General features: G+C 38.1%; 1 protein-coding gene across 1 annotated transcript; it reads right to left on the bottom strand.

Annotated features, from left to right (window-relative positions):
* Positions 1–10,367: 10,367 nt before the first annotated feature.
* LOC145988158 (uncharacterized) lies at positions 10,368–10,940 on the bottom strand. Its single transcript, XM_083122989.1, has one exon. It carries the CDS (start codon positions 10,938–10,940, stop codon positions 10,368–10,370), a length of 573 nt encoding a protein of 190 aa, XP_082979115.1.
* Between the last annotated feature and the right edge of the window lie 5,655 nt (positions 10,941–16,595).

The following is a 16,595-nucleotide window of genomic DNA, read 5'->3' as shown; positions in this document are numbered from 1 at the left end:
GGCTTGGTGTAGCTTTCAGAGAGAAGCTGCTCGTGACACGCTTCACTTGCAAACCAGCATTCAGAAATAAATGCAACCTTTCGTATCAAAGCGACAGGACAAGCTGCACGTGTCGGTCTGATTAGGCAGTTTTCTCAATAGCGTGCATCCTGTCACCTCGTGCTCTTGTTAGCTCATGCGAGGTGAATGTTTGAATTTAAACTAACTGTGCTAGTGTCGCTTCCCGCTTGCAGCTTTTGTGTGAATTCTCCGTGTCGCTTGTCGTCTCACTTGTCGTCTGTCGTTTGCAGCTTTTATGCTTTGTAAGGGAGATTACACACGAACCAACACGTGTCCCTTGGAAGCGAACCAGCAGTAATGAATTGAACCTTTCTAACAGAAGCGACACGACAGGATGCAGGTGTCGCTTGTAGCTTGCGTGTCGCTCTGATTGGCCAGTTTTGTTAATACCGTGCATCATGTCGCTTCGTACTTTTGTTCGCTCATGCGCGGTGAATGTTTTGCCTTATATTAAATGGTCTAATGTAGCTTGTCGCTTTGGTATAAAATCTCCATGTCGCCAGTCGCCTGCCGTTTATGCCGTTTAAGCAGATTCCAGACCGAAGCGTAAAGCGACAAGCGACAAGCCTCGGTAATCATTGCAACGTTTTGAACTGATAAAGCAAGGTAAGCTGCAAATATTGCATGTCGCTTGGTTGTGTCGCTCAAACTGGCTACTTTATCAATGTTGTGCACCGTGACGCCTCCACTTGTTGTCGTGCACGGGCGGTGAATGTTTTAGTCTACAAGACAAAAGGGACCCGTGTCTCTTAACGATGTGGAAGCACACTGTCGCTTGTCGCCTCCGTCAGAATTCTTCCCCTGACCCCCTTCAAGGAGACTTCAGATCGAAGCGACAAGTGGCAGACGACAATCGACAGGCAACACTGGCATGAACGTCAGCAGGATTTTTCCCAGGGAGGGGCAAGGAAGGTATTTTTTTCCATGGGGCAACTAAGCCACATTTTCCCCAATGTTCTCTAAAAAAATATTGCTTAAATTTGAATTTATCATGTTCGTGCATTAACAAATATTATTGTGGCTGAAATGAAATTATATGTGTGAAATATATAATTTTTGGTTGATTTTCATTTTCCAGGGGGGCACGCCCCCCCCCCTTGCCCCCCTTCCGGGCGCCCATGAACACTGGCGACTTCAATCTAAAGCAAGAAATTCACCGCTAATGAGCGAAAAACCTAATGCATCGAGCGGAAAGCGACATGTGCAGCTTTCCCTGTCGCATCGATGCGAAAGGTCGAATTGATTACTGAGGGTTCACTTCCAAGCGATACGTATCTCTTGTCGCTTGTTACATATTGCGTTTCGCTTGGTAGCGTTCCAATAAAGAGCTTCGTTTCACACAGTTGCGGCATGATAGGCCGCACAAGCCTGCTTTGATTTCTGAAATCTTCAAACAACACAAAAAAGTATGCAAAGTAAAAATTAAGAGTAAGCGATTAGGGTAAATGTGATTATTATCTCAATTCCACAGTGAGGCAAAAACTCCTTCAGTACGCCACTGACTGCGCAGCAGTCTGACTGCGCCCTTCCTCAACTGCGCCCTTCCCGCGAGAGGAACTCTTTTCCCCCCCTCCCCTTCTTAATGCTCTGTGCCGAAACAGAGACGCGCAAGCTACGCGCTCTCAATTGACGCCGTAAAGCGCATTTCACAACTATTGCCCAATTCGGTATGGCACGTAGCTGCTTACACACAGGAAGAAATCATGTGACCTACAAGAATTGTGATTGGTTGGACGGTTTGTGCAATATTGATCGGTACCCACAACGGATGCAATTGTATTAAAAATTACAACACGTAAATTAGACAGGTGATATTGGTACCAGGTTCCAACAAGAATAGTAACCATTTTTTCGTGAGGAAAACTGCATAAATGATAATTTTCAAAAACCACGGTGGTATTTGTAATCACATGCATGGTCTCGACATTTTAAAATGAATTTGATTATGCTAATTTATCAAATTATAGTGGTTCCAACAACATATGTACACTCACTCGGGCCTTATAAGACCACGTTTACACGTATGGGTGTGTGTGTTTGTGTGTGTGTGGGTGTGTGTGTGTGTGTATTAAACCTAATCAGTTCTTTGTCTTGTCAGGAAAAGAAAGAGTTGCCCCCAATTGGAGAAAACTTTACTATGAACTATGCAAAAATGAAATAGTTTTTACTATGGCATATTATTTGTGACAAATTATACTTCTTCCATTTTATTATTCCATAAAAGAAAATAACTGATAAAGTACTAAGTCCAAACATATATAAATAAGTATAATCTGTACTTGCCTAAAATTTAAAACACATTCCTTGGGATAGATACATTTTCTCAATCACCATGTGTATGGAAATGTTTTCTTGTAGCCATTAACAATTTTTATCAATCTTTAGTATTGCTCTCTCTACTTGCTTTTAGGAGTTTTGCCAGTGCAAGAGTCATGTTTCATAGTTACAGATTTTTCACAATGTTACAAACATTGTTACCATTGTTGAAAATGTATAGATAGCAAATCATTTTATTCAATTGTATGTTCCACAAATATCATTTTACCCTAATAATATTTGTTGTATGGTAGTTTCTAATGTAGTAATACCACTGACTTTGTGAATTCTGTTCAAAGCACTGGCAATGAGTAATCTTGCATCACGAATTACAGTGATGTTTTGCTCATATATTTCTATTGGCCTTTTCAAGGATCATGTTACCAACATATGACCATACTTGACATGTTTTATTGAAAACTGAGCCTCCTTTATGAATAACATTTATTACAATGTGTGAAGCTAGGATAAGTATGTTGATTACCCCACTCTTTTGTAGAATTCAAATTATTTAGTCTCATCATTAACATGGAACAGATATGTACCTACAAAATGCAAGAAGATAATATATGAGGGTAAGCCAATATATGTCACAAAATGGAATAGAAAGAAAATTTGAAATAGTTACCTGATGAAATGTGGTTTATTTTTCAACGTAATCTCCATGAACATTTAGGCACTTTTCTCAGCATTTCATGTGTCACTAAAAGCCAGCAGTGAAGAAGATTTGTGGTTGGTGTAGTAGCCAGCTGGTAACCTCCCAATGGACCTCCTCTATATCCTGAACCAGTGACCACCCAGGTGATTCTTCAGTGGGCCGAATAGATGAAAGTCAGATGGTGCCAAATCTGGACTTGTAGGCTGGATGTTCCACTCATTCCCAAAATAGGGAACATATTTGAGACACTGCGGTATGACGAGCGTTGTCATCCAACAGAAGAACTCCATCTCTCAAAGCACCTGGACGTTTCCTGTAAATGGCTGAACGTACCTTCTGCAATACATGGCTGCAGTGATAATGTGACCCTGGGGCAGAAATTCCACAAATAGGATGCCTTTACTGTCCCAAAATATGGTGACCACAACATTTTGTGCTGACTGGGTGACCTTCAACTTCTTTGTTTTGGGTGATAAGGGATGTTTCCATTCCATACTGGCACATTTTGTTTCCAGTTGTAAAGGGCTTTCCAGGATAAACATTTGTTACCATAAACAGGTAACATTTCCTTGCGCAATTGCTCAGCAGATTTGCCCTGCGCCAACATAAATTGAATTACAGCCCATTGCTCACCACGATTATACTCGGCTAACACACCTGCCATCTTACCTAGTTGGCACTCAAGTGACTCACCGCCACACGAGAACATGACTACTAGCGTCGTATACGATACACAGTGGTGCTGCCACCTACACCGACACTTGCAGAAAGGATCAGTGCAATAACTAATATCCATAAAATAATTTCACATTGCAGCAATTCGAAGATATTTCATTTTGCAACTTATATATTTACTTCCCCTCGTATTTAACACATACTACGTACTAATAATTATGTACGGAGCAGAGACTTGGACAATGAGAGAGAGAGACAAAGAAAAGATGCAGGCAGTGATGATATTTTTAAGCAGTATATTGGGGAAAACTACGAGGGATAGAATAAAAAATGAGGATATACGACAGGCTGTGGGGGTGGTGAAGTTTCAGGAGAGGATAGATTAAGAACTGATGAGATGGTTTGGACACATGAAGAGGATGGGTGAAGAAAGACTGCCAGTAAGAGCTTATAATGTACAAGGAGTGAGAATAAGGTGAAAAGGGAGACCAATATGTTGGTGAAAAGAGCAGGTAGTGAAGAGCGTTATGAAAAGAGAAGAAGATTTGAATTTGAATTTGAATTTAAATTTTTGTGTGCATCAGCACTCAAAGGCCATTTTGCACCCATCATTTAAGTGGGGTCCAGCCCCTTACAATAACAAAAATAGCATAACTGTAACGTCATGTTGTAACTAAAACATTAAAATATTCTGACTGTAAAGGGGCAGTCAGCACACACAAGGACAAAAAACAGGACAGACACACAAAATTATACTGGTCATAGTGAAAGTCGCCAGAGCCTCGTTTGTCTGCAAAATACCATCCAGGGTGTACTATGTGGAAGTGAGGTTGACTTTTGGGCACCTACATAGAAGTTTACCCTTATACCCCAAGAGGACAAGATTGAAACACCATGGAAAGCGAGGAGTACTGGAAGACCTGGAAAAATTGGAAATGTTTGACTTCTATGCTGACCCAGCCAGACGCAGGAAACGGCGAAGGATGGTGCTGATAGTCTCATCATTTCTGCTTTTGTGGCATTTCATTTCAGCATTAATAATCTTACTAGTCTTTGTTTGTTATTTTTACTTTTGTGCACAACTATTTGCTGTTTAGACCTTCATACATCTGTTTGTAGTTGATAAATGAAGGGCTCGGGAGTAAAACATATTAAGTGACAAAATACAGGTTCCGAGATACTGAATGTTGATGTTTCAAAAAAATCTGACTTACAAATAAACTTATAAATTGTTCACAGAAAAAACGATTCACTTGTATGTTTGCTATCATACAAATAAGATATTTTATCTTAATTATTTTTTTCTGTGTTTCTACATGCGGTTTCTTTGATGGTTGTTCAAGGAATTGTTGTAGTTATCATACTTTACATGCAATGATATTATCAAAATGAGTGATCACGTACCACTTTATTCAACCTGACTTATGTCAGTTTAATAATATTTTGATATTAGACTTTTTATAGCAACCTTAACAATTTGTAATCCAAAACTGAAAGCCATTTATCATTTTATTAAAAAAAAGAATAACGTGAGCTACATGTTCTAACAATTTCTGTTTTCCTCTGTCACGATTTCTTGTTTTGTCTGTGACTGAAATGAACACCATTAGAAAATAATATTTCTTCGTTTTATTGAATTAGTTTTAAAAAAGTTATGAATAGTTGTTATTAAAAATAGTTTCCTTATCTCTGTATGGAAATAAATTTTCATAAAAAATTGTATGAATGAATGGTCAGAGATAGAGGCTATATTTATTACCTCAGCATACCAAGCAGAATGTGATTCACAAATGCCTCTCTTCATACGAAAGACAAACATAGCTGTGTTATGCTGACTATCCACATTGTGTGCAATGAAAATGTTAGATTCCTGTGATTGAATAAGCAACTTATACATAAGGTTGATTTTTCTATCTTGAAGTCAACAATTATGCCCTTTGTTGCATTCTGTTATATCTTTCTTTAACTTGACATATTGTAAAGAAAGATTTGAAATGTCCATAGGACCTACACTTTTATTAAATTTCACTGAAATTTAGTTCTTATGGATTAAAATAGTTATAATTTCAAACCAAGAAGAACACATATTTGCAAATAAATATCTACAATAAAAGAATTTGCTTTCATCAAATATGATACATATGAAAGTTAATTAAGTTACAAATAGGAAATTCTGTCCACCATAAAAATATCGTAACTTTTAAAATGCGCATTACAGATTGATGAAATAAATATTTGATAGAAAAACTAAACAGTTTGGAATTTTTGATTTCATTCAGAGGATCATATCATATTCTACTACGTACAAAAAGTACCCAGAATTTGTGAATAAAACACAAAGTACATGGTTAATCAACAACATTTATTTTGTCATCTTCAAAATAGGGCCCCATCATATGCAACACACATATGCCAATGCTTAACCCAGTCTTCAAAACACTTTCAAACACAGAAGATGGTATCGATCTAAGTTCCTTCTGCAAATTTCCTTTAATGGATTCAATTGATTCAAAATGCCTTCCCCAAAGTGGTAACTTGAGTTGCCGAAAGATACAAAAATCACACGGAGCCATATCTGGAGAATATTGGGCTTGGGCGAGGACATGTGTTGAGTTTCTGGCCTAAAACTCGCGAACAAGAGTCAACGTGTGTGACGAAGCATTATCATGATGCAAAATCCAAGAACTCTTTTTCCATAACTCTGGTTTTTCCAGCAAAAATTCTCACGCAGATGCCTCATAGCGGTCACATAAAACTTTATTCACAGTTTGTCCCACTGGAAGGAATTCTGAGTGCACAACACCATGATAATCAAAGAATACAATGAGCATGACCTTTATTTTTGAGCTACTTTGGCATGGTTTTTGGGGTTTTGGCTCATTTTTGAAGCGCCATTCCAAAGATTGTTGACCTGTTTGCATGTCATACTCATACACCCATGTCTCATCACCAGTTATGATGTGTTTCATGAAGGTTGAGTCACTAGAGGCTTGTGAAATTATGTTCAGCAACATACTTGGGATGTGTTTTTTGCAATAAATTCAGCTCCTTCGGAACAAGTCATGCCGCGATACATTTCATGCCTAACACATCAGTGAAAATGTTTTAAACAGACATGTGTGATATGCAAAGCTCACGAGCCACCTCTTTCACACACACACGCCGGTTTTCAAGCACCATTGTCCTGATTTTTGTGACATTTTCATCAATCGTCGACATGGAAGGTTGACCAGAACGGGGCAAATCAGCAACAACTTCTCTGCCTTCTTTGTAAGACTTGTACCATGCATATGCTTGTGTTTATCACCAAAGACCTTTTGTAGCATTTTCAACGATTCAGCACACGACAGTCCATTGGCAACACAAAATTTCAAACAAATTCTTTGCTCAAGCCCTTCAAATACGTATATCAAGTGAATGTTCTTAGTATATTTTCTTATCTGTGTGATGACAAATATCTAATATGTTGTTTCTCTAATTGGGTGAAATCCATGCATTTTTGGTAATCGTTTGTCATTTCTCTTTAAAAAATATTGGCTATTAATTTTACTGACGGCAGATACAGTTTCAGAACTATTTCTGAATCAACAACCCTAACCAGGAAAACCTAAAACTTCATTCAACATCCATCTCACTTTCATAGTTTTTACATCTAATAATCTACAATTTCAAGATCAGCACTTCAGTACCATTCAAAAGATTGTCATCGGGAACAGAACAACAACTCATGTACTCAACCATTACAACTACTGAACACTTTGTGCTTCATATCTCTTCCTCTGATTGTATGGAGAGAACCTTTACCATTTTTCTTGAATGAACGTAACAAGTTATCCATAGTGAATTTCACTTGAAAGCTTTTTCAGAAGAGTTCACCTTCAACCGACATGAACATAAAGTAGGATGGTGTCCTCAAAGACATTCATGCGCATTAACTATCAATTATCTTCATTACCTGCACTTCCACAGGTGCCATTGTATCATTCGAAAAAGGTCATGCCTAAACCACGATAATGTAAAAAAATGTACAATAACCAGAGATTTTTTCATCAGCAAACACATCTATAAAAGTATGATATACACATCCCCAAGATACAAAATGTGTAATCCAACTTCTAACAGTTGGGCTGAAAAGTTCGTAGGCTGACTCATAGATGGCGTTACTAGAATTAAATCCATGTGATTTTTACTTAGTACTAACCTTCAAAAGATACTTGTATAAATTTCACAGCTGCCGGATAATTAGTTCGTGAGATATAGCATTGTGAGTGAAGCAGCTTTTGTTATTGTGAAAAAATGGATAAAAAAGAATTTCGTGTGTTAATAAAGCATTGCTTTTTGGCGAAAAAAAAATACTGTTGAAGCCAAGGCTTGGCTTGATAAACATTATTCGGACTCTGCACCAGGAAAATCAACCGTTGAGAAGTGGTTTGCTAAATTTAAACGAGGCGAAATGAGCATCGAAGACGATGCACGCAGTGGACGCCCCAAAGAGGCTGTTACCGACGAAAACATCAAAAAAGTCCACAAAATAATTTTAAATGATCGTAAAGTGAAGTTGATCGAGATAGCTGAGACTTTAAAAATATCAAAGGAACGTGTTGGACATATTGTGCATGAATATTTGAACATGCGAAAGCTGTGTGCAAAATGGGTGCCGCGCGTGCTCACAATCGATCAAAAGCAACAACGTTTTGATGATTCGGAGCAATGTTTAGCGATATTCAACCGTAATAAACACGAATTTTTCCGTCGATATATTACAATGGACGAAACATGGCTCCATAACTACACTCCAGAGTCCAATCGACAGTCAGCCGAGTGGACTGCACGTGATGAACCGAATCCAAAGCGTGGAAAGATGCAACAGTCGGCTGGCAAGGTTATGGCATCAGTATTCTGGGATGCGCATGGTATTATATTCATCGATTACCTCAAAAAGGGCCAGACCATCAACAGCGATTATTACATAGCGTTGTTGGAGCGTTTAAAGGATGAAATCACGAAAAATTGCCCCATTTGAAGAAGAAAAAAGTGCTGTTTCATCAAGACAATGCACCGTGTCACAAATCAATGAAAACGATGGCAAAATTATATAAATTAGACTACGAATTGCTTCCCCATTCACCATATTCTCCAGATCTGGCCCCCAGTGACTTTTTCCTGTTTGCAGACCTTAAAAGAATTCTCGCTGGAAAGAAATTTAGCACTGATGAAGAGGTAATCGCCGAAACTGAGGCCTATTTTGAGGCTAAAGAGAAATCGTACTATTAAAATGGCATCGAAAAATTGTATGACCGCTATACTCGTTGTATCGCCCTCGAAGGCAACTATATTGAATAATAAAATCGAATTTTGTCAAAAAAATATTTTGTACTATGTTAGCCTACGAACTTTTCAGCCCAACTGTTATTCTTACCTCTAAACTTCAACCAAGCTATGGATAATCAAACTATACCAATCAGTTACATTACCATATCTTGAAATCTGAAGAACAGATAAGTTTTCAATATTATTATGATATGATAGTTATTTATAGATATCGATACAAGCCCTTATGCTGTGTGTATCCTACAATATTGTTACATAAACAGCCCACCTTAAACATACACCCCATTGATCATACATTTAGAAACATTTAGAAAAAAATATTTTATATATTTTATATATATGTGTGTGTGTGTGTGTGTGTTTGTGTGTGTACATGCATAAAAGGCAACATGACTCTCTTCTAACATTTGAGATTGTACATTATCACTACTACCTTCACAACACTGCACTACACGCCCAGCCTATGCCTGATCCACTGTTCAGTATCCTTCACTTTCACTGACACCTTGCAGCATTTTCCTGCTCTACCTCCAAACTGCATCTGCATCCATGCATCTCTCATGCATCTGTTATATTGGCCCTCTCCTCCCTAGATACAGCCTGGATTGTCTGCTCAATGCTGTCCCTTGCACTGACCCCCCCCCCCCTTCCCATTTGTGTTGTCTGAGGGACACCGACCAAACGCACTCATGCAGGATGCAAGTCCTCGTCTCCTCTTCGCAGCATATGTGCAGAGGGCACGACCATCTGGCCCCTTAAGTTTGTATTACCTCCCTCCCCCTTTTTCAGGAACCAGGCGAATCCACTTCTTTGCTGGTATGTACACGTACCAATGTACCGTTTCCTCCCCCATTCCACCCACACCCCAGGCGGTTGTGTGGCAGTGAGCGTTACCTTCTCGCCACATTCTGCCATGATGTCCTTATAATTTGCAACATCCCAGTTTCGCACATCCTACCCCCTTACATCTTCCCACAGTTCTTCCAGACCCATTCTGTCGAGGTTGTCTCTAATCCCTCTTGCCCAGTGGCTTGCGAACCCTACCTCAATCTGAACTCGCAGACACCGTTCTTTCAATTAGTCTTTAGTCCCTTGTTCCAGCTTCACCCAGTACTTGAAGCATTTCATCTTTGCTTCGACATCCTCCCTGTGTTTCCCATATCCCTCAGAACACCACACATGCTTGCACTCATGCTGGTTCCCAATAGCTGTTTTAAAAACTGCACTTGTATCTGATTTGCTACTCACCTCCCTATCCTCCCCCATAATTCCACACCGGAAAATAGGGTTGCTTTCACCGTTCCTTCATAAATCTGCTCCAACAATCTCACACTGACTCCAGGGACTTTCCATTGTAGTCGCTCCACCTTGCCCAACGCATAACAAGCTTCTCCCTTTCTGCTCTCAACATTCTTTGTCCACTCCCCTGCCATATCAATGTGATGCCTAGATAGGTGAAACGTTTAACCCTTTCAAGCTCCGAGTTCCCATATGCCCACTGCTTCTTTGCTGTGAAGACATAACTTTTCTTAAATATCATTAATTTAGTTTTTCTTGTGTTTACCTTCAACTTGCATGTTGTGCAGTATTGCTTCAGTCTGTCCAATCCCTGCTGTAACCCTTGTACTTCGTTTGATATTAAAATGACATCATCCGCATAGAGCAGCATTGGTATCGGTGTGCCAAATATCTCCAGTGTTTCGGCACCTTCTTCTCCCACGTAGCTAGCAATGTCATTAATAAAAAGAATGAAAAGTAAAGGCGAAAGAATGCAACCCTGTTTAATGCCTACCGTGCTCTCGTGCTGCCCAGACATCACCTCTTGCCCACATTTGACACAAAATTTGTCCCCTCCGTACATGTTCATTAGCGTATTGATCACTCTACCCGAAACCCCCATGTCTTACATAACATGCAAGAAATGACAGATGGCAAAACTATGAGTACTAACATGGAATTTACAGAAGATTTAAAGCACAGTATGGTTATGAGACTCTTAAACACTATAAAATATTTGAATGGTGATAATGGTTTAAAGATAGCTGACTGTACATCAGCTAAAGATGATCTTGGTGAAGGTGACTTGGAGCTTCCTGCATTCATTCTCATGAATATTTAGTGAGAGGAATGCTTGTCCTTAAAAGATGGACAAATGACATGTCACGAACTTGCAAAACAGATGCATCTGTCTGTGGGAAGTTTGATCACAATCACAAAAATTGCCTTATTTCATGACTAAAGGTATTATGAAGCTACAAGACAATGCACGAGCATATACTGCTTGCCACACAATTTGCACACTACAGGAACTCAGCTGGATTTCCACACTACAGACTGGATTTTGCTGCAAGCGATTTGTACCTGTTTGCACCCTTAAAGGAGTTCCTTATAGGTGAGCATTTCAGCAGTCATGAAGAGGTTAACCATCCAATGGGCATGTTGGGGAACTTTGTCAACCAACAACCACGTCTTTTGCCATGACTGACATCACCCTACAATCTGCTCTGCTATTCTCCCTTTGGGGTTCCTACTATCGATGGAGGAAGGTGCCATTTGTTTGCATAATTGGGGTAATTGTATTTCACCATGCACTTTCTCATGTAAGTAAAATGTTTATCTTAAATATTATTACTTTTGGTTGCATCAAACAATGAAGTTTGATTTTTATTTAATATTTCTATCTTGTATTCATTATTCAATTTATCAGATAAACAACAAGTTATTATTGTATGAATGAAAAAAAATGTAAAGGTTTGTAAACTCAAAGGCACAAACAAACTATGCAAGAACTGTATTATTGTATAAGAGAAAATAAATAAATAAAATGAACATGTTTAAACTAAAGGCTACAAATAAATTACATGACGAGGAAGTGCGTATTACTCACTATTGAATACAAAATAAATATGTAAAATAGTATTAAAACTTTTCAAACTTACGTGAGTGAGTATATGTTAATCTGGACAACATTTCGAAGGTAAATACTTCCTCCTTCTACAGGTCTAACTAGAAATCTAGACACTGGACATGGTGTCACGTGAAATAGTGTTAAATATTAATATGGCTAAAGGAATCTGTAAAAAACACTTAAAAATCCTGGTTATTAAAATCGTAAAAATCCCTATCCAGGTGAAACATTCTAAAAAATACTCATATTTGAAACTAAAAGACTAAAAACCAGGTACCCACATGGCAACCAAGCCACTCCCATCCAGCAGTAAAGTGATGTGCATGGGTAATGGTCTACATGTGCACAGTTGGAGATTACCTCCTCCCCCCGGGACTGATTACCCTCAACTACAACGTCACCAATCCAATGAGAATTCACATACTTCCCCTATAACTCTCAAAACTTCTTCAGTGACTGAAAACCCAACTTAATTAGCATAATTTTTACAGGTATTATCCCATTTTCTAAGGAAATGTATTCACCCCTCTTCCAAATTATTGGCATCCCTATTGAGCTTATTGCCACTTCCTGTGCATATTTATGCTGCTTCATATATGTTCCAGTCCAATTTATTACTACTTTTGCTAATAACTTCCCTTTTTATAATTTTATGCTTGCTCTCAATAATGTGTTCCGAGAGGCCAGTTTTTGGAACCCCTTCTCTGATATCTTTATCATGCTCACCCCATCAGATTCACATGCTCCTTCCTGTTTGTCCTACATATTCCCTCCTGCATTCACATACAATTTTGTACACACCTTTCTGTTCCTCAGGGTCTTCTTTCTTCCCCTTTCCACCTTTCTTGTATTCCATAAAACATTTTTCAATGCTACGGCGGGCTTTCATTCCACATTTCACACCGAATAATTTCATTGTTTTTTTTCTATTCTTTCAGAAATTCCTTTATAGTAGGGAATACTGACAAAGCAAGTGACCCTATCCTGTTCCTTCTTATTAGCATCACTATCAGCAATATTAACCAGTTCCTTCCCTACAATTCTCCTCACTTTCCTTGCAATCCTGTCCATCTCCAAGGTCGTATACCCATTCTTTAAACCCACTCGCCTTATCCAAACCATTTCTTTCTCTTTCTCATTTCTGACATTACACAGTCTCTCTGCCCTGATGTAGAAATTAAGGTAAACATTATATTTGACCATATACGAGTGTTCAGAACTCTTGTTAAGGTACAGATCACCTGCCAGTGATTTATGAAATACATTATTCCGTTATCAGTTTTTGTTATGCTCAAATCTAGAAAATTGATCTTATTGTCGATTAGGTCTTCCCTAGTGAAATTGACCCTTTTCTCTTCATTTCCCAATTCAGTAAAAACAAGGTCTAGGTCGCTTTCTTTCCCGATGATGAGAATATCATCGACGTATCTGCCGCAGAACTTTATCATCCCCCCCCCCCCAACTAAGTCTAAAGCAGCTTTTTCGATGTAATGCATGAAGATGTTAGCAACATGGCCTGAGATCGGGTTGCCCATAGCCAATCCTTCTTTCTGTTTAAAGATCTTCTCATTAACGTAAAAGTAATTGTAACTGATTATAAGGAAAAACCACCTAACATATTCCCTTGCCACCAAAACTTCTATTCCTTTCTCCAACAACCATCTCTGATGGCAGTCAACCAGTTTGGCTCTTGGAACACTATTGTATCACTTTATTATGTCAAAACTGCTGATTATATCGCCATCCTCAATTTCCAATCCTTCAATGAATTTTTTAACCTCTACTGAATTTTTAACGCTGAATTGGGCACTCCCTTTGATTTTTCGCATTATTTTTATCAGTTCCTTAGTCAATTCGTATCCCGGGTGTTTGTATGTAGGAATAATGGGCCTAAGAGTGCTCACTGGTACCATGCTTTATTGTGGAGCAGGAACCAAATGCCCGGTTCAGGATACTGAGGTCGGACATGGTCACTTCTCTTTCATAATCATTCAGAGCACTAGGATGGTAACAGCCAATTACAATTTTACCCTCTGGAACAAACACAAGATGACTAATGCCTTTGCTGTTGTCAAAAACACAACATTGTCTTTACCTTTGCTTTTTGGAGATTCATTGTAAATTTAGTGACTTTGATTCTGCTCTTTGTTGTTTTGTAGGATGACCATTGCAATAATGCTCTGTTTTGTCCTCCACAACAATATAATTTGTTTATTCATGCAACCAATTTTCAGAATATCTTTCATGAAACTTGTTTCTCATTCACTGCTGCATGGCAATTATCTGATGACACCTTTACACCTCCCTCAGGTCAGGGTGGTATAACTAAAGCACATCCATCACAAGTTAATAAGGTTTTGTTAGATTGTAAATGATGGACAACAGTACACCAAGAACACGTTATTCCACATATAGAATGCACACAAGGGACACCATAAAATCAGTCTCATTACTTAATTTTCAGACTGTATATTTCATGCTTAACTAGATTTAATTTATCATCAATTATGTATAATGCAAGATGATTTTGAGTATTTATCAGAGCAGTTAATTGTTACATAAGTAATTTGTACTATTGTCGTGGATGCTAAGATTGCTATGGATACAGAAGAACTCCAACTGCCTTTACAGAGGATGATGAAGGGATCAGCAAAACCAACAGCTTCATCAACTTACAGTACAATGAGATGTAGAGGGATGCCGACCACTGGGCTCTAATGAAATAGCCTACACCAGCATCAAATGCAGAGAATGCAAGCAGCATATTATCTGAAGAAGGTTAGTTGTGTTTGTGTTGAGCCCTCTGTAACTATATTTATAAGAAATACAATTAATCTACTATTTTCCACTGGCAAAATGAAGGTTTGAAGCCTCGTCCTTTATTTATCACTTCTTTTTCTAATAGAACTTTTGTCATATTCAGGATACTATGTACACATATGTGTATTATGTATATTCTTATGTACAGATGTTATAAATAAGAAACTAGTCACGTTGATGGCAGAGTATGCTGAATTGTAAAGTAGCAATCTCTCAAGCACAGGTTCTGCGTTAGAACTCCTGCTTGATGCATGGCATTCCTTTCTGCTTCCAATCAGCATTCATCCTCATCAGTGGCGGCGATTGGGTTCCAAATCTGGAAGATAAGGTAGGGGTTAAGGTGCCAAAACTGGGGAGGTGGGTAAGGTGCCAAAACTGGGGGGAGGCAAGACCAGTTTGGTTACCTTTGATACATAAGGTTTATCATAGTACGGAAGCAAAAGTGGCAAAGTGTGGGGGCAAATGACCCCCTAAATTGCCGCCACTGTTCCCCATTACAGTGAATAACCTAAAGAGGAATAAAAACGATATAAAAAAAAGAAAAATTCTAAAGGAGACCATAATAAGAATATACGTCAGAGTTATGATACACACACACAAACATGTATGTGTGAATAAATATGTACATGAAGGCAATACACAGTAAGCAAAAAACTAACAATACAATAAAAACATGTTATTAATAATATAGTTAGCCAGAGGTGAGAATATCATCATAGCTGGTATTCATGAGTGTGTGTGTGTGTGTGTGGGTGGGTGTGCGTGCAGATATTGCTCACCGAGCAGTAACTTTTTCCCTTTACTTTGTTTATAACATTATAAAAAATCAGGAGGGATTTCATTCCCTGCTCTAGCAAAGGAAAAATAAAAGTAGTATCTAAGTGCACTATCCATTGCTTAGAAAGCTGGAATTTTTATTATCTTCTTTTTTTAATCATTAGTCTCCTTTTTGAATTTTGATTTCTAATTAGGTGTTCAGGTGTTATTTGGAAAAATATGTGAAGAAAGAAACATAAATAAGGCTTTACTATCTGGTCATGCTCAGAATTTTTCTTTTGTTTAAAGTTGAGAGGATATGATCAGATTGTTTTATCAAATTCAAACAAGCATATATTTTTAAAAGTTTTGAATTTGCATGCTTATCTCATTAAAATTTATCAGGAAAAGAATATCTCAAGAGTTAATAATATACAAAGCTTCCTTTTTAGGGTTTATTATTAAACTGTTACAATCACACCAGGTATTCATGGTTGTTAGTCCTTCATTAAGTGATGCTACAGTTGCATTGGGCAATTTTATTGGAAAGAGGAAATTTATAGTTGGGTGTTGTCTGTATATAAATGAACTGTATTTTACTCGATCAGAGTTTGTAAATCTGATGTGAAAAATATAGGAGAGAGGCTAAAATGGATCACTGTGTGGTACTTTTCTCCAGTGGCAGCATGTTGGGGAGAGGTTATGGTCAGCAGAATATGAAACATTTATATTTTTGGTGTCACTGAACATGAGAATGATGCTTAGTCAATTGATTGTCTCTTGTTTTTGACATAGGTAATTTCACTTTCACAGTTATATTTACAACTTCATGAAGTAATAAAATATCTTAATGGCAAAACTTTACTTGATGCTATCAAAGCCTGTTGTACAACATTTATAATTCCAGATGTTATAGAGGATTGTCTTTGGGACCATTTTATTCTAGTGTAATGGGTGTCTCCCATTCACAAATAAAAGAACAATACTTGGTGTAGCCAACTTGTAGTTCTAATAAAATGGCCATTACCTTGAATTTCCCACATACTTGCCACTGGGACTTCTCATACTCTA

The sequence above is a fragment of the Lepisma saccharinum genome, chromosome 5 (assembly GCF_977018435.1).
Source record: "Lepisma saccharinum chromosome 5, izLepSacc3.1, whole genome shotgun sequence".
NCBI lineage: Eukaryota > Metazoa > Arthropoda > Insecta > Zygentoma > Lepismatidae > Lepisma > Lepisma saccharinum.
Note: the sequence above shows the minus strand (reverse complement) of the source record. Positions and strands in the feature narration are given on the sequence as shown.